The sequence below is a fragment of the Macaca nemestrina genome, chromosome X, assembly GCF_043159975.1.
Source record: "Macaca nemestrina isolate mMacNem1 chromosome X, mMacNem.hap1, whole genome shotgun sequence".
Lineage (NCBI taxonomy): Eukaryota > Metazoa > Chordata > Mammalia > Primates > Cercopithecidae > Macaca > Macaca nemestrina.
The window spans coordinates 150316043-150341494 of NC_092145.1; the positions used below are offsets into that span (position 1 = coordinate 150316043).

The 25452-nt window shown below is 39.8% G+C and overlaps 1 protein-coding gene across 10 annotated transcripts in view; it reads left to right on the forward strand.

Moving 5' to 3' along the window:
• Positions 1–25452, forward strand: part of LOC105478113 (midline 1) — a 393876-nt gene that overhangs the window by 259583 nt on the left and 108841 nt on the right. For 9 of the 10 annotated variants that reach the window (XM_011735107.2, XM_011735109.2, XM_011735110.3 and 6 more), the window contains one exon: positions 165–880. In XM_011735107.2, the coding sequence (XP_011733409.1) occupies positions 221–880 (660 nt within the window). In that variant the 5' untranslated portion in view covers positions 165–220. The remainder of the gene's footprint in view (positions 1–164; positions 881–25452) is intronic. The other variant, XM_011735114.2, reaches the window with a different exon arrangement.

Here is a 25452-nt window from a genome sequence, read left to right on the forward strand (position 1 = left end):
GCTCAGGATGGCCCCCAGTGAATAGAAAGAGAATTATTTGGAATGTGCACACACTTACCCTTTCATGACCTGTGTTTGGAATTATTCTGAGATGCATTCAAAGCTGACACCCCCCCATGGTTGACCTCCCTGTGCCTAATCAGATCTTACATTCTTGTTTCCAGATAGCTGATCAGCTTCCTTGGGTTTTGCTGATGACACAAGAGAGCTTTGCCTGAAGATGGAAACACTGGAGTCAGAACTGACCTGCCCTATTTGTCTGGAGCTCTTTGAGGACCCTCTTCTACTGCCCTGCGCACACAGCCTCTGCTTCAACTGTGCCCACCGCATCCTAGTATCACACTGTGCCACCAACGAGTCCGTGGAGTCCATCACCGCCTTCCAGTGCCCCACCTGCCGGCATGTCATCACCCTCAGCCAGCGAGGTCTAGACGGGCTCAAGCGCAACGTCACCCTACAGAACATCATCGACAGGTTCCAGAAAGCATCAGTGAGCGGGCCCAACTCTCCCAGTGAGACCCGTCGGGAGCGGGCCTTTGACGCCAACACCATGACCTCCGCCGAGAAGGTCCTCTGCCAGTTTTGTGACCAGGATCCTGCCCAGGACGCTGTGAAGACCTGTGTCACTTGCGAAGTATCCTACTGTGATGAGTGCCTGAAAGCCACTCACCCGAATAAGAAGCCCTTTACAGGCCATCGTCTGATTGAGCCAATTCCGGACTCACACATCCGGGGGCTGATGTGCTTGGAGCATGAGGATGAGAAGGTGAATATGTACTGCGTGACCGATGACCAGTTAATCTGTGCCTTGTGTAAACTGGTTGGGCGGCACCGCGATCATCAGGTGGCAGCTTTGAGTGAGCGCTATGACAAATTGAAGGTTAGTCCGATCCGCCTTAAGCCAACCCCTTTCTGCCAGAAAATGTCATGGAAATAAAAAGTGTATTCACTGCTAGCTACCTGACAGGTGAAGGTTTTCTCCTCACCTTTGTTATCTGATTAGTTTTAGCATGTTTTTGGCAGCCTATAAATGTTACACAATAAGGGTATCTTATAAAAGTTGACTGCTGCTTGTAATTTTAGTGTTGTCAAGGTGAGGGCAAATTCTAAAAATCTGGATCATTTTCAATCCGTGCAGTTTTTCTGGATCATTTTCAATCCTTACAGTTCTTCCAAAGAGAGTGCTGCCTCTCTCTGAGAGAGAGAAAGAGAGAGAGAGAGAGAGAGAGAGAGAGAGAGAGAGAGAGAGAGAGAGAGAGAGAGAATGACAGATAAAATCTGGCTTTGGGCATTTGGGGAACATTTACTTTTCTCACTCATCTGGGAAAACTAATTCACTCTCATTGTACCTGTATCTAGTTACTGCACAAACAAAGGAATAGAGGGAAGAATGTCTGTAGCAAATGTGGGATTTTAGGGGACACGTGACCTTTTATTCCTTGTGTAAATGATATCCAGCTTATTGGTGACACGCAGTGCTCTGACAATCTCAGGTTTCACGAAAGAATTCCTTTTCGTGTAGACTCTTTATTCAGTAAGGTTACAGTCAAGACTATTTGAACTTCATTTTTTACATGAAATTATTAACCTAACTCCAGCTTGGGGGATAATAATTAATATGACTATATGTGAAATAAAAGGATCACTTTCAAGGCAGGGCGTGGTGGCTCATGCCTATAATCCCAGCACTTTGGGAGGCCAAGGCAGGCAGATCACTTGAGGTCAGGAGTTCAAAACCAGCCTGGCCAACATGGCGGAATCCCATGTCTACTAAAAATAGAAAAATTAACCAGGTGTGTTGGTGGGTGCCTGTAATCCCAGTTACTTGGGAGGCTGAGGCAGGAGAATCACTTGAACCTGGGAGGTGGATGTTGCAGTGAGCCAAGATTGCGCCACTGCACTCCAACCTGGGCAAAAGAGCGAGACTCTGTCTTAAAAAAAAAAAAACAAAAATTGCTCTCTAGGTATGGATGGAAAGCACCAGGGAAGAAATAAAAAGCCAAGTCTCCAGATGTTTGTTCAATTTCAGGTAACAGTGGGTCTGATTATTGAAAACTCAGCTGAGAGAGTTTGAGTGAGATACTATGTTCACCAGCTAATTTTAGATCATAAGACACCAATTAAAAGAAAGGAAGTATAAATTAAAAGCTCTAAGTAAATATATATTGAAGTCCTTCCTCTTGGGATAAACACATACCATGTTGTTGAGCAAACAAAATGAATCACATGATCAAAAGAGTGTTATCACTTAGAAAACAGTGTCACCTTTAACAAATGGTTTCTATCACCTCTCCTTAGCGCTAATGAGTGGTTGTGTTTACTGGGACCACATAGTTTATTTTGTGACAGTGGGATTAACGGACCACATCTGGGATTTGGCTTTGCTATTTCTTGACATGTTGAGGGAAACCGATATGCTGAAGTGAATTCCTGCTTCTCAATGTCACTTGGGCAACAAAAGCATCACCTGGGCAGCATGTTTCACTTCAAATATCCAAAGAATTACTGGTGCAAATCCATCTTTAAACCATGTAGAGGAAGTCAAGCACAAGGACTCAGGTGACACAGACAACGGAAGACAAACGATGACAGGCTTTCCAGAACAGTGCATGGCAGCACCGGAGAAAAGTACCACCAAAGTTAATCATAGTAAAGGCAATGCATGTATGAGCTGTGCCTCTAGAGCAAATTCTGCAGAAATTGATAAGGCTATTAATTTTTACAAACCAAGGTAATCTTTTTTCTTTACCCCTTTTTTTGTTGGTGGTGGAGCTGAAGGGAGAATATTTAGGATAACTGAACAGAGATGTTTGATTTTTGTTTTCCAAAATGTAAACATGCTAGATCTTTGTTTCTTTATCAAAAATGTTCCTTTGATTGGATTTGCACTACCTTTTAATGATTGTTTGTTGAAACACCACAATCATAATGATGTTCAATATTTAACAACTCCCAGGCTTGATATTTATTTAAATCTTGTAGTCAAGTTCTGCTCAGTACTCATGGCCTGTCACAGCAGAGTTATTAAATATTTACATAACATCTTCAAATTTGTGAAGAAATCCTGTCATGCTCTAGCATGACATGAAAAGAGTTTCGTTTTTTTGATTTTTTTTTTAATCAAAAAACGAAACTCTTCAGGTACAAGCCCTGCACACTTTAATTGAGCCAGTGGCTTATCGGTTGTTGTACTGTCACATGGAGGGCCTGATAATTAATGATGTGGTTTCTTTTTATTTCCTAGTTACAGAAATATAAGCATATAAACAGCATCCAATGCACCAAAACACATTTACAGCCATTCAACAAGATATACTTATGAGCATTTGAACAAATAGCTGACCAACATAGCATGTTTGTTTTAAAACATGCCACTTATGTTAGAATTTTAAAAATAATAACAGTTATGACATTTGGATGTCTGATATTTCAGTTATCACATACTTATGAACATATGTACATCTTTGTTTTATTTAAAACCTAAGGACAATGTAAATGTTGATTTTTGAAGGAAGTAATAGCATACCAAGAGGACCAAAACCAAGGAAGTATGTTTCTGGTAACTACTACTTTGGTCTGAAATGTACTCTGAACATGCATTTTTCTGTAGCTCTAAGATCTCATATAGATGTGGATTTGTGATGATGTGGGAACACAGATAAAGCATGGAGGAATTTGAGGATGCTTTCATTGATAAGACAATAAACTTGCTTTATTAATTTGCATATGTAAGGACCCCAGTGTCTTTGGAAACATTTTTGTCCTTCTGTTAGTAAAAGTCCATTATATGAAGAAGGGAATTCTGCAATTATTGTGAAGAATAATTTCTTATAATAATACTAAACTTTGGGGGACATATTTTACTCATTAGATCTCAGTATAAGAGATGTGTGTTTATATAAAAAAATCGGAATATCATTTTGTACATTACAATCTTTTTCTAAGTGTAAAAGAAGAAAAGATAAAAATTCCAACATGTAGAACTCGTACAAATAAAATCATCCACATCATGTAAAATAGCATCATGTCAGTAATCTAACGCTTTTGGAGACTATGCATTGAGAGGCACTCATGAAATATTGAAGCAAGGCGAAAATTAAGGTAGCATTTCCTAAACTCTACTAAGATGAAAAGAGAAAAGTTTTCCTGCCAAGTGCAAAGGTCTCTAAGTGGAGCGTATCCATAATGTGGACATATCTTTACATCATTTTAATTGAATTTTTAAGAAGCCTCTCAGTCCTTCACACTTGGAGAAAAAATTTGATTTGTGAACCACATAACATATAAGAGAATTTAATATAATTAATGCATTCCAGAGTTTTCAAGGAATTAAAATTCAGTAGTTCCTCTTTTTCAGTTCCAACATACAAGGTTGGAGCTCTTGTTTCTTTTCTCTAATTACACCTATAAAAATATACAAATTGAAAAAAACTGACCTTTCCTTGCCTTTCAGTTTCAGCATAGCCCCTTCAAATTAGCTGAAGCTGAAGTTCCAAACTATTGTTTTGCCATTCTTATTCTAAAGGCTGGCTGAGGAAGTTTGTTTGTATAATGCATGTGTCAATGGATCATCCCATTATAATTTTTTAATAGTTTGATTTAAAAATTCCAACTAAAGCTCAGCATTTCTATGTAGCACTTTTTATCTGGAAGTGAAGACATGAGATTTCATTCTTGGGTTTAATTTATAGATTGTAAGGTTCTATGTTTGAAAAATCTTTCCCAGTTTGCAACTAGGAAAGTTGTAAGTGTATACTGAGCTAGACTTTTTTTTATTAGAATTTCTATAACTTGTTTCTTCTTTGAAAACCAGTAGCAGGCATAGTGCAGGTTCTAGTGCTATGGTGTGTGATGCACACACATATTTGCATATACATATACATACATGCATTTATTTATTTAATATTATAATCTTCCTGAATCTAAAATGGAGACAAATTCAAGTGACTGGTATTTTCATTAGGGATATTTCATTCTGCAGGCAAGAGATGACAACAAACATAGCAGTAATAACTATATTCTGATCACGCAAAATATTTTATCTATTCCTTGAATGTTTGGTAGATGGGTACAAGTCAACTTTGAACTTGGTATATTTTTTGTGGGAAGAGTCTTATCTTGAAGGGTTTTTTTTTGAAGTTACAAATATGTGTATTTTTAAAAATGTGTCTTTCTGTTTATTGATTTCTAGTTTAAATCCCTTAAGATCAGGGCTCAAGATAATTGCACGTGGTCTCACTTATGGATGCAGTATCCCTTAATAAATATTAGAATAAGTTTATTGTATCTTCAAAATTTCCATAAGCTCGTTAATGTTTTCAGTCTGTGTAATCAATTAATGACTAGGAGAGGTGCACTTAGGCCTTCCACTTGGAGAGTGAAATTTTCTGTTTTTTTTTTTAAACTTTAAGTTCTGGGATACACGTGCAGATTTATTACATAGGTATACATGTGCCATGATGGTTTCCTGTACCTATCAACCCATCATCTAGGTTTTACGCCCCACATGCATTAGGTATTTGTCCTAATGCTCTCCCTCCGCTTGCCCCACACCCCTGACAGGCCCCAGTGTGTGATGTTCCCCTCCCTGTGTCCATGTGTTCTCATTGTTCAACTTCCACTTATGACAGAGGCCATGCAGTGTTTGGTTTTATGTTTCTGTTTCAGTTTGCTGAGAATGATGGATTCCAGCTTCGTCCGTGTCACTGCAAAGGACATGAACTCATTCTTTTTTTATGGCTGCATAGTATTCCATGGTATATATGTGCCACATTTTCTTTATCCAGTCTATCATTGATGGGCATTTGGTTTGGTTCCAAGTCTTTGCTATTGTAAATAGTGCTGCAATAAATATATGTGTGCATGTGTCTTTATAGCAGAATGCTTTGTAATCCTTTGGGTATCTATCCAGTAATGGGATTGCTGGATCAAATGGTATTTCTGGTTCTAGATTTTTGAGGAATTGCCACACTGTCTTCCACAATGGTTGAACTAATTTACACTCCCACCAACAGTGTAAAAACATTCCGATTTCTCCACAGCCTCGCCAGCATCTGTTGTTTCCTGACTTTTTAATAATTGCCATTCTGACTGGCTTGAGATGGTATCTCATTGTGGTTTTGATTTGCATTTCCCTAATGACCAGTGATGATGAGCTTTTTTTTTCCCATATGTTTGTTGGCTGCATAAATGTCTTCTTTTGAGAAGTGTCTGTTCATATCCTTCACCCACTTTTTGATGGGGTTGTTTTTTTCTTGTAAATTTGTTTAAGTTCCTTGTAGATTCTGGATATTAGACCTTTGTCAGATGGGTAGCTTGCAAAAATGTTCTCCCATTCTGTAGGTGGTTGTTGCCTGTTCACTCTGATGATAGTTTCTTTTGCTGTGCAGAAGCTGTTTAGTTCGTTTAGATCCCATTTGTCAATTTTGGCTTTTGTTGCAATTGCTTTTGATGTTTTAGTCATGAAGTCTTTGCCCATGCCTATGTCCTGAATGGTAGTACCTAGGTTTTCTTCTAGGGTTTTTATGATTTGGGGTTTTACATTTAAGTCTTTAATCCATCTTGAGTTAATTTTTATATAAGATGTAATGAAGGGATTCAGTTTCTGTTTTCTGCATATGGCTAGCCAGTTTTCCCAGCACCATTTATTAAATAGGGAATCCTTTCCCCATTGCTTGTTTTTGTCAGGTTTGTCGAAGATCAGATGGTTGTAGATGTGTGGTGTTATTTCTGAGGTCTCTGTTCTGTTCCATTGGTCTATATATCTGTTTTCGTCCCAGTACCCTGCTGTTTTTGGTTACTGTAGCCTTGTAGTATAGTTTGAAGTCAGGCAGTGTGATGCTTCCAGCTTTGTTCTTTTTGCTTAGGATTCTCTTGGCTATATGGGCTCTTTTTTGGTTCCATATTAAATTTAAAGTAGCTTTTCTATTCTGTGAAGAAAGTCAATGGTAGCTTGATGGGGATAGCATTGAATCTATAAATTACTTTGGGCAGTGTGGCCATTTTCACAGTATTCATTCTTCCTATCCATGAGCATGGAATTATATTCCATTTGTTTGTGTCCTCTCTTATTTCCTTGAGCAGTTGCTGGTAGTTCTCCTTGAAGAGGTCCTTCACATCCCTTGTAAGTTGGATTCCTATGTATTTTATTCTCTTTGTAGCAATTGTGAATGGGAGTTCACTCATGATTTGGCTCTCTGCTTGTCTATTATTGGTGTATATGAAGGCTTGTGATTTTTGTACATTGATTTTCTATCCTGAGACTTTGCTGAAGTTGCTTATCAGCTTAAGGAGTTTTGGGGCTGAGATGATGGGGTTTTCTAAGTATACAATCATGTCATATGCAAACAGAAACGATTTGACTTCCTGTGTCCTGTTCGAATACCCATTATTTCTTTCTCTTGCCTGATTGCCCTGGCCACAATTTCCAATACTATGTTGAATAAGAGTGGTGAGAGAGGGCATCCTTGTCTTGTGCTGGTTTCAAAGGGAATGCTTCCAGCTTTTTTTTGCTGAGAGTGAAATTTTCAAGTCCTCTTCATAGCTCTGTCATTTTGCTTGCTTTAGGCCTTTTGAACCTATGTTATTAAGAACAATATGGTTGGGCATGGGGGGCTCACACCTGTAGTCCCAGCACTTTGGGAGGCCAAAAAGGAGCATTGCTTGAGCTCAGTTGTTTGAGACCAGCTTGGACAGCATAATAAGACCCTGTCTCTACAAAAAATAAAAACAAAAATAAAAGTAAAAATTCAGCTGGGCATGGTGGCATGTACCTGTGGTTCCAGTTACTCTGGAGGCTGAGGTGAGAGGATCACTTGAGCCTGGGAGATCAGGGCTGCAGTGAGCAGTGATTACACCACCATACCACTACACTCCAACCTGGGTGACAGAGCAAAGACCCTGTCTCAAAAAAGAAAAAAAAAAAAAAAAGAAGAACAATGAAAGTTAATATAGGTTTTTTGAGAGGTCATAAAAAATTAAGTTAATATGTGTTTAATAAATTAAGGTAATATGAACAGTAACAGTCTCTGCCTTCATGGAGCTTATAGTCTAGTAGGGAATTCCAACAGCTACTAAATACTTTCTCTGTTGATGGTGGCGGGAAGCACATTGTGCCCAAAGCAAAGGTACTGACCCCAGCCCTGAGAGATGGAGAAAGGCTTCCCAGAAAAGGGACCACTGCACCTACCATTTCCAAGCCTTGTATTAGAAAACAATATTGAATTTACTAGATGTTTGTAAAATCCCTGTTATCAGTCATTCCTTTTTAACTTTTTACTATGTATGATGTTCCTTTTTTTTTAAAATTTATTTATTATTATTATACTTTAAGTTGTAGGGTACATGTGCATAACGTGCAGGTTTGTTACATATGTATACTTGTGCCATGTTGGTGTGCTGCACCCATCAACTCGTCATTTACATCAGGTATAACTCCCAATGCAATCCCTCCCCCCTCCCCCCTCCCCATGATAGGCCCCGGTGTGTGATGTTCCCCTTCCTGAGTCCAAGTGATCTCATTGTTCAGTTCCCACCTATGAGTGAGAACATGCGGTGTTTGGTTTTCTGTTCTTGTGATAGTTTGCTAAGAATGATGGTTTCCAGCTGCATCCATGTCCCTACAAAGGACACAAACTCATCCTTTTTGATGGCTGCATAGTATTCCATGGTGTATATGTGCCACATTTTCTTAATCCAATCTGTCACTGATGGACATTTGGGTTGATTCCAAGTCTTTGCTATTGTGAATAGTGCTGCAATAAACATACGTGTGCATGTGTCTTTATAGCAGCATAATTTATAATCCTTTGGGTATATACCCAGTAATGGGATGGCTGGGTCATATGGTACATCAAGTTCTAGATCCTTGAGGAATCGCCATACTGTTTTCCATAATGGTTGAACTAGTTTACAATCCCACCAACAGTGTAAAAGTGTTCCTATTTCTCCACATCCTCTCCAGCACCTGTTGTTTCCTGACTTTTTAATGATCGCCATTCTAACTGGTGTGAGATGGTATCTCATTGTGGTTTTGATTTGCATTTCTCTGATGGCCAGTGATGATGAGCATTTTTGCATGTGTCTGTTGGCTGTATGAATGTCTTCTTTTGAGAAATGTCTGTTCATATCCTTTGCCCACTTTTTGATGGGGTTGTTTGTTTTTTTCTTGTAAATTTGTTTGAGTTCTTTGTAGGTTCTGGATATTAGCCCTTTGTCAGATGAGTAGATTGCAAAAATGTTCTCCCATTCTGTAGGTTGCCTGTTCACTCTGATGGTAGTTTCTTTTGCTGTGCAGAAGCTCTTTAGTTTAATGAGATCCCATTTGTCAATTTTGGCTTTTGCTGCCGTTGCTTTTGGTGTTTTAGACATGAAGTCTTTGCCCATGCCTATGTCCTGAATGGTACTACCTAGGTTTTCCTCTAGGATTTTTATGGTATTAGGTCTAACATTTAAGTCTCTAATCCATCTTGAATTAATTTTCGTATAAGGAGTAAGGAAAGGATCCAGTTTCAGCTTTCTACTTACGGCTAGCCAATTTTCCCAGCACCATTTATTAAATAGGGAATCCTTTCCCCATTTCTTGTTTCTCTCAGGTTTGTCAAAGATCAGGTGGCTGTAGATGTGTGGTATTATTTCTGAGGACTCTGTTCTGTTCCATTGTTCTATATCTCTGTTTTGGTACCAGTACCATGCTGTTTTGGTTACTGTAGCCTTGTAGTATAGTTTGAAGTCAGGTAGCGTGATGCCTCCAGCTTTGTTCTTTTGACTTAGGATTGTCTTGGAGATGCGGGCCCTTTTTTGGTTCCATATGAACTTTAAAGCAGTTTTTTCCAATTCTGTGAAGAAACTCATTGGTAGCTTGATGGGGATGGCATTGAATCTATAAATTACCTTGGGCAGTATGGCCATTTTCACGATATTGATTCTTCCTATCCATGAGCATGGTATGTTCTTCCATTTGTTTGTGTCCTCTTTTATTTCACTGAGCAGTGGTTTGTAGTTCTCCTTGAAGAGGTCCTTTACATCCCTTGTAAGTTGGATTCCTAGGTATTTCATTCTCTTTGAAGCAATTGTGAATGGAAGTTCATTCCTGATTTGGCTCTCTGTTTGTCTGTTACTGGTGTATAAGAATGCTTGTGATTTTTGCACATTAATTTTGTATCCTGAGACTTTGCTGAAGTTGCTTATCAGCTTAAGGAGATTTTGGGCTGAGACAATGGGGTTTTCTAAATATACAATCATGTCATCTGCAAACAGGGACAATTTGACTTCTTCTTTTCCTAACTGAATACCCTCGATTTCTTTCTCTTGCCTAATTGCCCTAGCCAGAACTTCCAACACTATGTTGAATAGGAGTGGTGAGAGAGGGCATCCCTGTCTTGTGCCAGTTTTCAAAGGGAATTTTTCCAGTTTTTGCCCATTCAGTATGATATTGGCTGTGGGTTTGTCATAAATAGCTCTTATTATTTTGAGGTACATTCCATCAATACCGAATTTATTGAGCATTTTTAGCATGAAGGGCTGTTGAATTTTGTCAAAAGCCTTTTCTGCATCTATTGAGATAATCATGTGGTTCTTTTCTTTGGTTCTGTTTATATGCTGGATTATGTTTATTGATTTGCGAATGTTGAACCAGCCTTGCATCCCAGGGATGAAGCCCACTTGATCATGGTGGATAAGCTTTTTGATGTGTTGCTGAATCCGGTTTGCCAGTATTTTATTGAGGATTTTTGCATCGATGTTCATCAGGGATATTGGTCTAAAATTCTCTTTTTTAGTTGTGTCTCTTCCAGGCTTTGGTATCAGGATGATGTTGGCCTCATAAAATGAGTTAGGGAGGATTCCCTCTTTTTCTATTGATTGGAATCGTTTCAGAAGGAATGGTACCGACTCCTCCTTGTACCTCTGGTAGAATTCAGCTGTGAATCCATCTGGTCCTGGACTTTTGTTGGTTGGTAGGCTATTAATTATTGCCTCAATTTCAGAGCCTGCTATTGGTCTATTCAGGGATTCAACTTCTTCCTGGTTTAGTCTTGGAAGAGTGTAAGTGTCCAGGAAATTATCCATTTCTTCTAGATTTTCCAGTTTATTTGCGTAGAGGTGTTTATAGTATTCTCTGATGGTAGTTTGTATTTCTGTGGGGTCGGTGGTGATATCCCCTTTATCATTTTTAATTGCGTCGATTTGATTCTTCTCTCTTTTCTTCTTTATTAGTCTTGCTAGTGGTCTGTCAATTTTGTTGATGTTTTCAAAAAACCAACTCCTGGATTCATTGATTTTTTGGAGGGTTTTTTGTGTCTCTATCTCCTTCAGTTCTGCTCTGATCTTAGTTATTTCTTGCCTTCTGCTAGCTTTCGAATGTGTTTGCTCTTGCTTCTCTAGTTCTTTTAATTGCGATGTTAGAGTGTCAATTTTAGATCTTTCCTGCTTTCTCTTGTGGGCATTTAGTGCTATAAATTTCCCTCTACACACTGCTTTAAATGTGTCCCAGAGATTCTGCTATGTTGTATCTTTGTTCTCATTGGTTTCAAAGAACATCTTTATTTCTGCCTTCATTTCGTTATGTACCCAGTAGTCATTCAGGAGCAGGTTGTTCAGTTTCCATGTAGTTGAGTGGTTTTGATTGAGTTTCTTAGTCCTGAGTTCTAGTTCGATTGCACTGTGGTCTGAGAGACAGTTTGTTGTAATTTCTGTTCTTGGCCGGGCACGGTGGCTCAAGCCTGTAATCCCAGCACTTTGGGAGGCCGAGACGGGCGGATCACGAGGTCAGGAGTTCGAGACCATCCTGGCTAACACGGTGAAACCCCGTCTCTACTAAAAAATACAAAAAACTAGCCGGGCGAGGTGGCGGGCGCCTGTAGTCCCAGCTACTCGGGAGGCTGAGGCAGGAGAATGGCGTAAAAACCCGGGAGGCAGAGCTTGCAGTGAGCTGAGATCCGGCCACTGCATTCCAGCCTGGGCGACACAGCGATACTCCATCTCAAAAAAAAAAAAAAAAAAAAAAATTTCTGTTCTTGTACATTTGCTGAGGAGTGCTTTACTTCCAATTACGTGGTCAATTTTGGAGTAAGTACGATGTGGTGCTGAGAAGAATGTATATTCTGTTGATTTGGGGTGGAGAGTTCTATAGATGTCTATTAGGTCTGCTTGCTGCAGAGATGAGTTCAATTCCTTGATATCCTTGTTAACTTTCTGTCTCATTGATCTGTCTAATGTTGACAGTGGAGTGTTGAAGTCTCCCATTATTATTGTATGGGAGTCTAAGTCTCTTTGTAAGTCTCTAAGGACTTGCTTTATGAATCTGGGTGCTCCTGTATTGGGTGCATATATATTTAGGACAGTTAGCTCTTCCTGTTGAATTGATCCCTTTACCATTATGTAATGGCCTTCTTTGTCTCTTTTGATCTTTGATGGTTTAAAGTCTGTTTTATCAGAGACTAGTATTGCAACCCCCGCTTTTTTTTGTTCTCCATTTGCTTGGTAAATCTTCCTCCATCCCTTTATTTTGAGCCTATGTATGTCTCTGCGTGTGAGATGGGTCTCCTGAATACAGCAGACTGATGGGTCTTGACTCTTTATCCAGTTTGCCAGTCTGTGTCTTTTAATTGGACCATTTAGTCCATTTACATTTAAGGTTAAGATTGTTATGTGTGAACTTGATCCTGCCATTATGATATTAACTGATTATTTTGCTCGTTAGTTGATGCAGTTTCTTCCTAGCCTCAATGGTCTTTACATTTTGGCATGCTTTTGCAATGGCTGGTACCGGTTGTTCCTTTCCATGTTTAGTGCTTCCTTCAGGGTCTCTTGTAAGGCAGGCCTAGTGGTGACAAAATCTCTAAGCATTTGCTTATCTGTAAAGGATTTTATTTCTCCTTCACTTATGAAACTTAGTTTGGCTGGATATGAAATTCTGGGTTTAAAATTCTTTTCTTTAAGAATGTTGAATATTGGCCCCCACTCTCTTCTGGCTTGGAGAGTTTCTGCCGAGAGATCTGCTGTTAGTCTGATGGGCTTCCCTTTGTGGGTAACCCGACCTTTCTCTCTGGCTGCCCTTAACATTTTTTCCTTCATTTCAACTTTGGTGAATCTGGCAATTATGTGTCTTGGAGTTGCTCTTCTCAAGGAGTATCTTTGTGGCGTTCTCTGTATTTCCTGGATTTGAATGTTGGCCTCCCCTACTAGGTTGGGGAAGTTCTCCTGGATGATATCCTGAAGAGTGTTTTCCATCTTGGTTCCATTTTCCCCCTCACTTTCAGGCACCCCAATCAGACGTAGATTTGGTCTTTTTACATAATCCCATACTTCTTGCAGGCTTTGTTCATTTCTTTTTCTTCTTTTTTCTTTTGGTTTCTCTTCTCACTTCATTTCATTCATTTGATCCTCAATCGCTGATACTTTTTCTTCCAGTTGATCGAGTCGGTTACTGAAGCTTGTGCATTTGTCACGTATTTCTCGTGTCATGGTTTTCATCTCTTTCATTTCGTTTAGGACCTTCTCTGCATTAATTACTCTAGCCATCAATTCTTCCACTTTTTTTTCAAGATTTTTAGTTTCTTTACGCTGGGTACGTAATTCCTCCTTTAGCTCTGAGAAATTTGATGGACTGAAGCCTTCTTCTCTCATCTCGTCAAAGTCATTCTCCGTCCAGCTTTGATCCGTTGCTGGCGATGAGCTGTGCTCCTTTGCCGGGGGAGATGCGCTCTTATTTTTTGAATTTCCAGCTTTTCTGCCCTGCTTTTTCCCCATCTTTGTGGTTTTATCTGCCTCTGGTCTTTGATGATGGTGATGTACTGATGGGGTTTTGGTGTAGGTGTCCTTCCTGTTTGATAGTTTTCCTTCTAACAGTCAGGACCCTCAGCAGTAGGTCTGTTGGAGATTGCTTGAGGTCCACTCCAGACCCTGTTTGCCTGGGTATCAGCAGCAGAGGCTGCAGAAGATAGAATATTGCTGAACAGCGAGTGTACCTGTCTGATTCTTACTTTGGAAGCTTCCTCTCAGGGGTGTACTCCACCCTGTGAGGTGTGGGGTGTCAGACTGCCCCTAGTGGGGGATGTCTCCCAGTTAGGCTACTCAGGGGTCAGGGACCCACTTGAGCAGGGAGTCTGTCCCTTCTCAGATCTCAACCTCCGTGTTGGGAGATCCACTGCTCTCTTCAAAGCTGTCAGACAGAGTCGTTTGCGTCTGCAGAGGCTTCTGCTGTGTTTGTTATTGTTTACTGTGCCCTGTCCCCACAGGTGGAGTCTACAGAGACAGGCAGGTTTCCTTGAGCTGCTGTGAGCTCCACCCAGTTCGAGCTTCCCAGCAGCTTTGTTTACCTACTTAAGCCTCAGCAATGGCGGGCGCCCCTCCCCCAGCCTCGCTGCTGCCATGCCGGTAGATCACAGACTGCTGTGCTAGCAATGAGGGAGGCTCCGTGGGCGTGGGACCCTCCTGGCCAGGTGTGGGATATGATCTCCTGGTGTGCCTGTTTGCTTAAAGCACAGTATTGGGGTGGGAGTTACCCGATTTTCCAGGTGTTGTGTGTCTCAGTTCCCCTGGCTAGGAAAAGGGATTCCCTTCCCCCTTGTGCTTCCCAGGTGAGGCAATGCCTCGCCCTGCTTCAGCTCTCGCTGGTCGGGCTGCAGCAGCTGACCAGCACCAATCGTCCGGCACTCCCCAGTGAGATGAATCCACTACCTCAGTTGAAAATGCAGAAATCACCGGTCTTCTGTGTTGCTGGCGCTGGGAGTTGGAGACTGGAGCTGTTCCTATTCGGCCATCTTGCTCCGCCCCTCCCGTATGATGTTCTTTGTGTAACCCTATATAGTTTTTCAAACTTGTTCACAATAATTCCCAGTTGATTTTAATCTAAAATACAGATACACTATATGATGTTTCACCATGTGGTATGTGAATAACTCGGACACATGTCTTCTAAAATGTTGTAATTATATGGAGTTTCACCAGTTCCAACTGACTCCAATATGCAATACTGTTTGTACTAATTTCATGGCAGCATTTGTTTAGTCTGCAATATAGATATGTATTTTTTCTTTTATTTTTAGTTGGACACTTAATAATTGCACATATTTATAAGATAGTTTGATATTTCCATACATGTATACAATGTGTTGCAATGTATATTTTTAATAGTTTCCATGTGATTAAAATAAGATTTCCAGATATTTGTAAAATATATTAAAACTATATTTTAATTTTGTTAGTTTGGTACAAGGATATTTATGATAGATAGAATAAAAGAAAGCATCTCCAGGCATATGTTCTTAATGGGAAATTCAAGACAGCTTCCTTTTCCCCCTCCTCACCTGTCTATTTTCTGAATGAGTCTTCTCTCAACTCCTTCACCTGCAGAGAGCAAGGTATTATTGCCTAGTGATTTATTATTGTCAGAATCATTCTTGGTAAGCTCAGAGAGTTCGAAAAATGCACAAACAAGTACACATGGTACCTCTTCATCATGTGGCTGTGTAAACGTAATTCTTGGGCACCTTGTTAACGTTCCTGTGCTATATTTTACTCATTTATAAAACAGGGCTAATATATAGTACTTACTTTTGCAGAAAATTGGGAGAGCAAAATAAAGTGTTTCATGTAAACCCTTAGCATTGTGCCTGGCCTACAGAAAGCCTGCAACACGTGTCAAAACGACTGTTAGAAACTAGGAGGCAGAATGTGTAATGGTAAAGTGTGTGGACATTGGATGTAGACTGCCAAATATTTTTTAACCACTGCTTGTGTTATGTGTATGTGAGATAAGAGTCTATATTGTTGCTTTAATGTGTTTTATAGTTCTGTTTCTGAAGCACCTGCCAAAGGGCAGAGATGTGACAATTAATAAACACTTGTTGATGGACATGTACAGAATTGATGCGTTAGGCGAGTGTTTTGGGATTCGGAGGAGGAAGAGATGAATCTGCTTTTGAGTAGACAATAAACCTTGCTTCAGGGTGGTGGGATTTAAGCTGCTTTGACAGATCTGTGGATTAAGCATCAAAGAAGAGTGAGGTGCTCTGCAGGAGTGAGACCAGCAGAGACCTGTCGGCAGGAATAGGCAAGACAGCTTTGGAAGTTTAGACAATCCTAGCTAGAGCACAGGGTGCCAACTGGGGAGCCAGGAAAGAGGATGTTGGAAGAGTCACCTAGAGGGGAGGTCTTGAAAGTCTTTAAATGCAAGGTTAAGGGTTTAGGCCATTTTTACTATTTTCTATAGAGTAATAGTGAAGTTTTTTTAAATTTAAATTTTAATTTTTGTAGAGAGAGAGGTTAATGTATATTTTCTGAACTAAATTTCATGTGAGAATATAAGAATGGATAGGGTTACTGTGTTCATGGAAGAAATAAAAGGGGGAAGAGACATTCACATTACTTTAGATTTTGTAGTCTCCTTTTTAATTAGCAAAAAGAAGTAGTATCACAGGTCAAAAACTACCACCCTGTCAACAGAAACATGTAAAAGTGTGAGATTCAGGGTCTTGCTCCATAAAACTAGGAAGAAATAGGAGATGTCGTTGCTGATTGGCTCTTAGGTCCAGACACAAATGTGATTCTTTTCCTGCTTCTCTAGGGCAGTAAGACACAGTGGGGACAATGCATGGTTATTTCTTCTGGCTTTTTGATTCACAATAAGGAGAATGCTAATGCCCACTATAAACCAAAATAGTGTTTTAGAGCCAGAAGCAACCTTGGAACTCACGTCATTCCATCCTTATTCTGCAGATGAGGAAAGTAGAGCTGAGAGTAGTAAAAGAAGTTTTCCGCAATTACCTAGTGGGTTAGTGACTCTGAACTAGGACTAGAGCACAGTTCCCTGCTGTCCAGTTTTGTGTCTTTCCTGCTACTTCCTACTGCGGTTAACAGTGCCAGCCAGCACAGGCAGGATTGCCTTTTGAGTGGTTCTGAAATTTCTGACATCTCTTCTGATGTTTTCAGGAGTAAACACAATGATTTTACGGTAATTTTTAAAAACCCACTTGGCCTGGCAATAAACCACCATCATGGGTGTAGGATGATGCCTTACCATGCTGTCTGGGAATTATTGCAGAGATGTGGCTTTGGAGTGATGCCTCCAGGGCCACCAAAATAAGTTGCCTAGAAGATGTTCCCATGCTGATATTTTCTATAGCTGAGCCAGTGTAGATTTGGTTGTCTTGAAGGGCCAGACTTCATGCCTGGAGCTGTGTTCATGTACATGGACCCAGACAACCTCGGGGACACTGCAAAAGAAAGCAGAGTTAGGACAGTGATGTCAATGAGGAAACAAAGGAATCGTGGTTGCAGCTTACTGGGCTCACTAATTCCCTTCTTAGGATAATTGTTTTCCTGAATGTCTTAATATATACATTATTCTTAGACTGGTAAATTTTTTGACATCGCCATAAAGTGGGCATAAGTAGTCTGAGAAAGTGAATGTGGCTAAAGATTTGATTTATTTTCAGTATGTGGCATAAACATCCTGGAAAAATCTGATACAAATGCAATTGCAAAAATCCACTTAAAACTTAATCACTTTATATTCTGGACTTTTGGGTATGACACAATGTTGTTGCATACCCATGAGGTATGGCCTTTAAGCTGACAAAGGAAAACACATTTTGCATGTCTCATCAAAAAGGAAAATGCTTGTAAAGTGCCGAGCATGGTGACTAGCACATAGTAAGTGTTGGATGTACATGAGGTATTATTTTATCTGGGCATTTACTGTTACAATAAAACCTTCATTGGTGTAATACAATCGTGGATTTCTTGACAGTATCATAAATTACTCAGTGGTTATAGGGTTGATATGTGTTTCTGGCGGCCATGGGAAACTTTGAACAACTCTCAAAGGAATTATAATTGGGTGGAAACTTTGATTTGTCCTTTCTAAACCAAGCTAAGTAGTAAAATGAACTTTTAAGAAGCAGTGAGTGGTGAATTGAAAGAAATGGCTTTAAAAACAAGGCCCAATTTGAAGTCTGGGGATGCGGGTGGCAGGGGCGGAGGGGAGCAGCTCTTTCATGTTTCTGGTTAATCTGATTGGATCAGCACCACAGGTGCTGTCAGAGCATCTACAGCTGTTTCCAAGAAAAGAAAAGCTGGCATTTGGGTTTATACTATGGCTGTCACATTTATACACAGCTAGACAGATGAGGAAAAGATGGTTGACATGATACACAGGAAGCCTAGACTAGTCAGACGAGCTCAGGGGGCTAGCTTTCTTTCTTATTGTAGGGTTTCCTTTGGTATGTGAGTAAATGATAAAGCAAGTTGGCCCTGGGCTGTTTGTTAGCAGCTGTCTCTCTTAGAATAGGAAGAGGGAGGAACTTCAATATCGACTGGGACTGGAGGAGGAGGAAAGCGCTGAAGTGAAGGAGTTGTAGAAGAAGGCGGCTTCCAACCCCTCCACTGTAGGGACCCTGGGGTGTTTTATTCTCTGTGCTCTCTTCTGTGCCAGTTGTGCAGAGTGCCTAGAATAGCGGTATCATAATCTGCCTCCTCCCTTATATCTCTTTTGCTATTTATTGAGGGGGAAAATCCAGAAAATATGGTTTTTATTTACATTGGGATAGACTAGGTTCTTATTACTGAAACAATATGGAAATCATGAGCAGCTTCTATTCCTTTTGTGCCTTTATAAATATTTTTTTCCCTAACTGCTTTATCAGATCCTGCTTTTTAAAAAAAGAAAGAAAGAAAAAAAACCTTATTTGTTTACTCAGGGAATATTTTATGTAGGTACTATGAGATAAACACTGAGTAAACTCTGGGAATGCAGAAATGAATAACAAAGCTAAGTCGTTGCTTCCATGGTCTAGAGCTCATTATAATAGGTAATAAGATTATATAGATAGGATATGAAAAGAGCTCCATGGAGCTCAATCAATGAGATAATTTTTAATGTGAATAATAATAAAAAACCACTGACTTTGGTGTTGATACCTGGAAATTGCCTAATTCCAAAAGCTGAAGTGAAAATGCATTTCATTAAAAAGCAACATTTACAGAAAGCAAACAGTGACATTCACACTGTTCAGTCCTTTGGAGTTGCAAGTAAGGGCAAAATATGAAGACTCCAATCCATGAAAAACTTCCAGCTGGATGCTTTCTTATGAAAGGTCTACTGTTCACGGGCTGGACTGCTAGCCCTTCTCACATGCTTTCCTCAGAGGTCTCCATTTCCTTCCTGAACAGGGCTAATAGGTCAGATAAATATCCAGGCTCACAAGCAGTTTATGTCATTTCCACTCTGAAAGGATCCATCCCTAGGAAGATATTATGAGAGGCAAACTTGCGGAAGTGCTATTGTGTTAACCAAGCCAGCTGGTGGGTTTGCTTTATTGGTTATGGAATTTTTACCAACTTAGGTGTTAGGATGAATATCCTGACCTGGTAGAGTGTTTATTTCCCCCTTCTTTGACCCTTGACACAGCTGTTCAGAGCTCAGTCACTCTCGGTTGACATGGTCAGATTCAAAGCCAAGAAGAGTGAAATGGGCAGGCTTTTAGACTCACACACTGAGTATGGCCTGTGTGAGTGAGTCTGAAAGATCTAGGAGACATGGGGAAGCCGTATGCACTTCACTTAAGGGGCTTGGAGGGAGATGCTATTTTTGCCTCTGGATTGCTGATTTAAGCTCTAGAGGGTCCCAGCAAACAAGGGCCTCACTTATTTATAGTGTCCAGCTTGTTAACTGGTTCCAGTAGCTCTTTCATTCTAAATACCCTGACTTGATCATTACAAATTCTATGCATGTAACAAAATATCACATGTACCCCATAAATATGTACAAATATTATATATCAATAAAACGTTCATCTGATAACATATTAGGCAAGGCCGTAGGGCTGCCTCCATACCACTAGAAAAAGAAAACTGTCTTGTAGGTCAGGGCTGAGTGGTAGTACAGGAAGGTGGAGTAATCTGTCAAGATGCTGCTTTACATTGTTTTGAGATGTGGTTCAAGGGTGTTTGTTGATCAAACACCAAGAACCATCTATTACCAAGAATAATAACTAGCATTTGTAAATCTCCAGATTGACAGTTTGCAAAGCACTTTCAAGTATTATTTGATCCTTGGAACAACAATGTATCTCCTACAAAAATATGGGAATGATAATACCTGCTCATTAGGGATCTTGGGAGGATTAAATGAGATAATATAGGTCCAAGTGTCTAGCCTAGCATTTAGCGGGTGGGAGCAGCTGGGTAAATAGGAACCATTTTTAACAATGCAGAACATGAGGCCATGGAAAATTCCAAAGCATAACTACAGTCAGATGACTACGTTTTGGAGCTCAGACCCAGGGACCCCATTTTGCCCCTGACTAATCATCACCTATGATTAAAGCAGAAACAACTATGGTCCAAACATAGCACCCTTAAAAAATTAGCGAGAAAGAAAGAGAGAGAGAGTTAGAGTATGGAGACACGAAGTATTTTTGCCTTCACTTTTGACACACAGGCTCCCTGGACTGAGCAAAGAAGTATCCTTTGAAGTGGTGACTATGATTGAAGATGATCTAGTTTCCATTCTAATATAAATAAGTAAAAATACAAAGTTGAAATATGGAAATCCATATGGAATCATTTTATTTACTTACAGTAATATTGAATTATCCAGTACTCAATAGTTTCTCTGTACCTAAGTGTTAGCATAAATGAGTGAATCTCTGATGATCCATAAAATCATTTCATCACTAGAAATGTGATTATTTACCCTGGCTAAAAATGTAAATTTATAGTCTTGGTCTATGAGTTCAACATTTCAAATGTCTTAAGAGACCAAAACGAGTTAATATTCATATTTAGTTATTCATGCCAAAGCGTGGATACATATAAAAATGGTCACCAAACTTTTCAATCTGTTATCCATTCCTCTTTCTCGGATCGCTAATCAGTCAGAATTGTAGATTTAAACTGGTTTCTAAGACGGAGATATCTCAAATATGGTTGTGCACAAAACCACTCAGCGTTCATACGTACATATGTCTATGTGTATATATAAATATATATATATATTTTGTTTGTTTGTTTGTTTGTGTTAGAGTCTCACTGCATAGCCCAGGCTGGAGTCCAGTGTCGTGATCTCAGGTCACTGCAACCTCCACCTCCCACATTCAAGCGATTCTCCTGCCTCAGGCTCCCGAGAAGCTGGGATTACAGGCACGCGCCACCACGCCTGGCTAATTTTTGTATCTTTAGTAGAGACAGGCTTTCACCAGGTTGGCCAGGCTGGTCTCAAACACCTGACCTCAGGTGATCTGCCCACCTTGGCCTCCCAAAGTGCTGGGATTACATGATGAGCCACCATTTATAAGATTCAGCAGATCTAAGGCAGGTTTAGAGTCTGATTTCAACTTGTGTCCTGGCCTTGCCATTTTAGAACTGTGTGAACTTAAGGGAAAAAAGCAAAACTAATTTTTCAAGCCTCAATTCCTCATCAGTAAAACCGAGGTAATAATTCAGTAATAACTCCATAATGCTTGTCCCCTGGGAAGCCCTGGACAAAGCATAGTGGTTCCTCTTTCCATTACTATTGTTATTCCTTGAATGCTTCTGTCTTTCCCCCGTTATTCTAAATTTTAAGCCTTTTCTGTAGTTATATGGACAACACAGTTGGCCCTCCATATTTGTGGGTTCTGCATCCAAGGATTCAACAAGGATTTAATTGTTTTTTGGGGAAAAAACAATTAAAAAATAATAAAAATACAAATAAAAAATACACTGTAACAACTATTTATGTACCATTACATTGTATTAATTATTATAAGTAACCTAGAGATGATTTAAAGTATTGCAGGATATGGGTAGATTATATGCAAATATTATACCATTTTATATTAGGGAGTTGAGCATCCGATGGATTTTGGTATCTGTGGGAAGGTCCTGAAACCAATCCCCTGCAGATATTGAGGGATGACTTTATATGTTCTTATACAAAGTCAAACAATACAGTTTATGTAAGTGAATCCTCAATCCTTCCAGCTCTTCCTCTACCAACTCTTGATTATTCTTAAAGGACCAACTCAAACCTCATGGAGGGACTACTCTAATTTGACTTTTAATAAAATTATCTAATCTCCAACATTCCCTATTTTTTTAACCACTCCTTCATAATTACTTGCTGTTTGTGTATTATTTAATATTCTTTGGGCCAGGTGCGGTGGCTTACATTTGTAATCCCAGAACCTTCGGAGGCTGAGGCGGGAGAATCGCTCGAGCCCAGGAGTTCAACACCAGCCTGGGCAACATAGTGAAACCTTGTCTCTATAAAAAATTAAAAAAAAAAATCCAGGCATGATGGCACACACCTATGGTCCCAGCTACTCTGGAGGCTGAGGCAGGAGGATCGCTTGAGCCCAGAGTTGGAGGCTACAGTGAGCCATGATCACACCACTACACTCCAGCCTGGATGACAGAGAAAGACCCTGTCTCTAAAACATATTAAAAATTTAAAAATAAACATACTTTGGGCACAAGTCTTCCCTCCCCAATTGTGTTTCAATGTCTCAAGCCCAGTGACTGTATTTTGTAGTTCTTTTATGTCTGATTACTCATTTTTCAATGACTAGAGCATTCTGAAAAGCTACAAGGTATTTTATCAGTAGTAAATAGTTGTTGAAACAAGTGGAAAAGCCTGTAATAATTTAATTAGATTATAGTCTGTATTGTGTAGATAGAAGTTGCCCATCAGATAAAACAAAGGAAAATCCTAGCCCACCAGCCATTCTTTCAAATTTTAAATACATAGTCAAGCAAAATAATGTCTTTCAGGTCTCTGCACTCCTTTCTGCTACGAGTTCCTTCTCAATGATTTCTTTCAAGAAAGTCTTATAAAGAGACCATTTGAATTTTTAAAACTTTAGTTCAGGCAGCAGTGATCAAATATTTGTGATTCACAAATGATAGGATCAAATAATACCATGTACTTATACAATCGGCCCTCCATATCTGTGGACTTCACATCTGTGTATTCTACCACCCAAGGACTGAAAATATTCAAAACAAAAATAACAAATGGTTGCATTTGTTTGTATTGAACATGTACAGACTTTAAAAAAAATCTCTAAACAATACAGTGTAACAACTATTTACTAAGCTTTTACATTGTATTAGGTATTATAATTAATCTAGAGATGATTTAAAGTGTATGGGAGGATATACACAGGTTATATGCAAATACTATGCCATTTTATATGAGGGACCTGAGCATCTGTGGATTTTTGTATTCATAGGGGTCCTGGAACCAATCCCCTACAGGTACCTCGGGACGATTGTATATATTTTGTGTGTATATTTTGTTCCCTACTGCCTCAGAATAGAGCTTAATTCCACTTTGAGACAGGATGGTAAGGAACCATAAGGACCATAGGGTAAACTTAGCAATATACAATTGCTTAGTTTTCAAAACTTGGGAGAGGAAGGGGCTGCCACTGGCACACAGTGGGTCAAGGCCACGGATGCTGCTAAACATCCTGAAGGCACAGGACAGCCCCCGAAAACAGATAATCATCCAGCCCCAAATGTCAATAGTGCTGAAGCCGAGACACCCTGAGTCGAAGCAAAGCATCTTTGTTAATGACATTAAGAGAAATGCTCAGTTTTACTCTTAGAGGCATTTAGTTGCTTGTGTGACCCCCAAACCAAATCTATTTTGAGATGTAGAGAGCTGAGACTTTGCAGAGCTCCCCTCCCACCATCTGCAGATGCCCTGAGTGGCAGCCTGGCAGCCTGGCAGCCTGGAAGCAGCCCCAGAGTTTTGTGCACAGCGGGCTTCTCTCACCCATGCCCCCAGCCCGACTCTGAGCAGTCTGGGCCCGCACATGCCAGGCTTCAGGCTGTTTCAACAATATTTAAACCTCCAAAGGCTTATGAAATATTCTTTAATCCCTTCCCAAAACATGATTTAGGTGTATTTGATATTATCTGCTATCCCCCAGATTTCCTAGTGTTTGCAGCTCATTTTCAGGACTACCTTCCAGGTGTAGCCATCTGTGTCAGAGACAGGAGAGCCTGAGGCTTTCCTCCAAGTGGGGAGTCTGCAGAGAACAGGCTGGCAGCTGAGATTTTCACCCAAATGGCTTATATTTGATGTATAATAGTTTTAATTGTGATATATTAAAAGTGAATTATTTCCATAGATCAAAAGTTAACTCATTAAATCTGTTAGTCTATTTTAAGTTGGTCTTCCAAAGGAACCGTTTATATTTATATAGCATTGCGTCTTTATCCTTGCAAAACTGTGGATTCTAAATTCCTCAAGTCAGATACTTGGAATAGCATAAATCAGATGCGAGTCTTCATTGCTGAGGCTGAATTTATTCAGTCATAATTTCCAAGTGTTTGTTCCTGCTGGAAGGTACTACTTGTTTTACAAAATGTTCATGTCATGAAAGTGCTGAGCTCGAAGGGCCATCACACATATCTAGTTCAGTGGTTCTCAACCTGGCTACACAGGGATCACCTTGGGCAGGAGCCCAGCCCAATGGGACAAGATCTTCTGGGGTGCAGCTCAGGCATTGGGGTTCCCCAAAACTCCCCCAAGTGATTCTAGTGTGCAAACTTGGTGGAAAAAGTTTATTCTTTTCCAGTCCCTCAGTTACAATGCGTAAACTGAGGGTCAGATTAATTCGTAAAGGCAGAAGTCAGCAAACACTGTAAAGGACTAGCTACTAAATCTTTCTGGCATTGCAGGCCGTATGGTTCCTGTGGGAACTGCTCAAAAGCAGCCATAGGCAATTCAGAAACAAATGGATGTGGCAGGCTGCCAATGAAATTCTATAAAAACAGGTGACTGGCCGGATTTGGCCCATGGGCCATAGTTTGCCAGCCCCTGGTTTAGATCTCACAGTTGGTTAGTAGAAACCATATGCTAGGCCACAGATAGACCAACCTTCAACAAATGATCTTCCTTCTACTAGATGGAGTTTTCCTGTTTGAAGCAGTGTCTATAACATACCTAGTTTCTGTAGAGGTTAAATAATAAATACCTTTATGTAAGTTAAGGCAAATATCTTAGCATAGGTACTCATGGTCTAGAGTGCAGACATTTTCATTATCTGTGTTTTTATGAGAAATCTGCATTTTGATGGTATTTACCAAATTTAAAGTAATAATCACAGTATATGTGTTTTACTAAAGTAATAACCCAGACAATAATATTCCTATCCAAGAAATTTTTTCAGCTAGAAAGTCAGAAAATGAGACAGTGTGATCAGACCACCAAAGCAAGCAAGAAAAAAAAAATCAACTAAGGAAAATGGAGATCTGATTTTCTTTTCACCCAGTAAAGGAATCCGTTGAAAATCTCTTAATTCTTCCTTATTGTGCTGATGACTCATGGGGAGATATTTTATCTCAGATTCCTTTTGAATACATCTGAGTAAATTTGAATATGAATTATATCTAATAGCTAGAGATGCTTCCTACAAGTCCTTGGGAAATAGCATGGACTAAGGCTGAAGAAGTAGA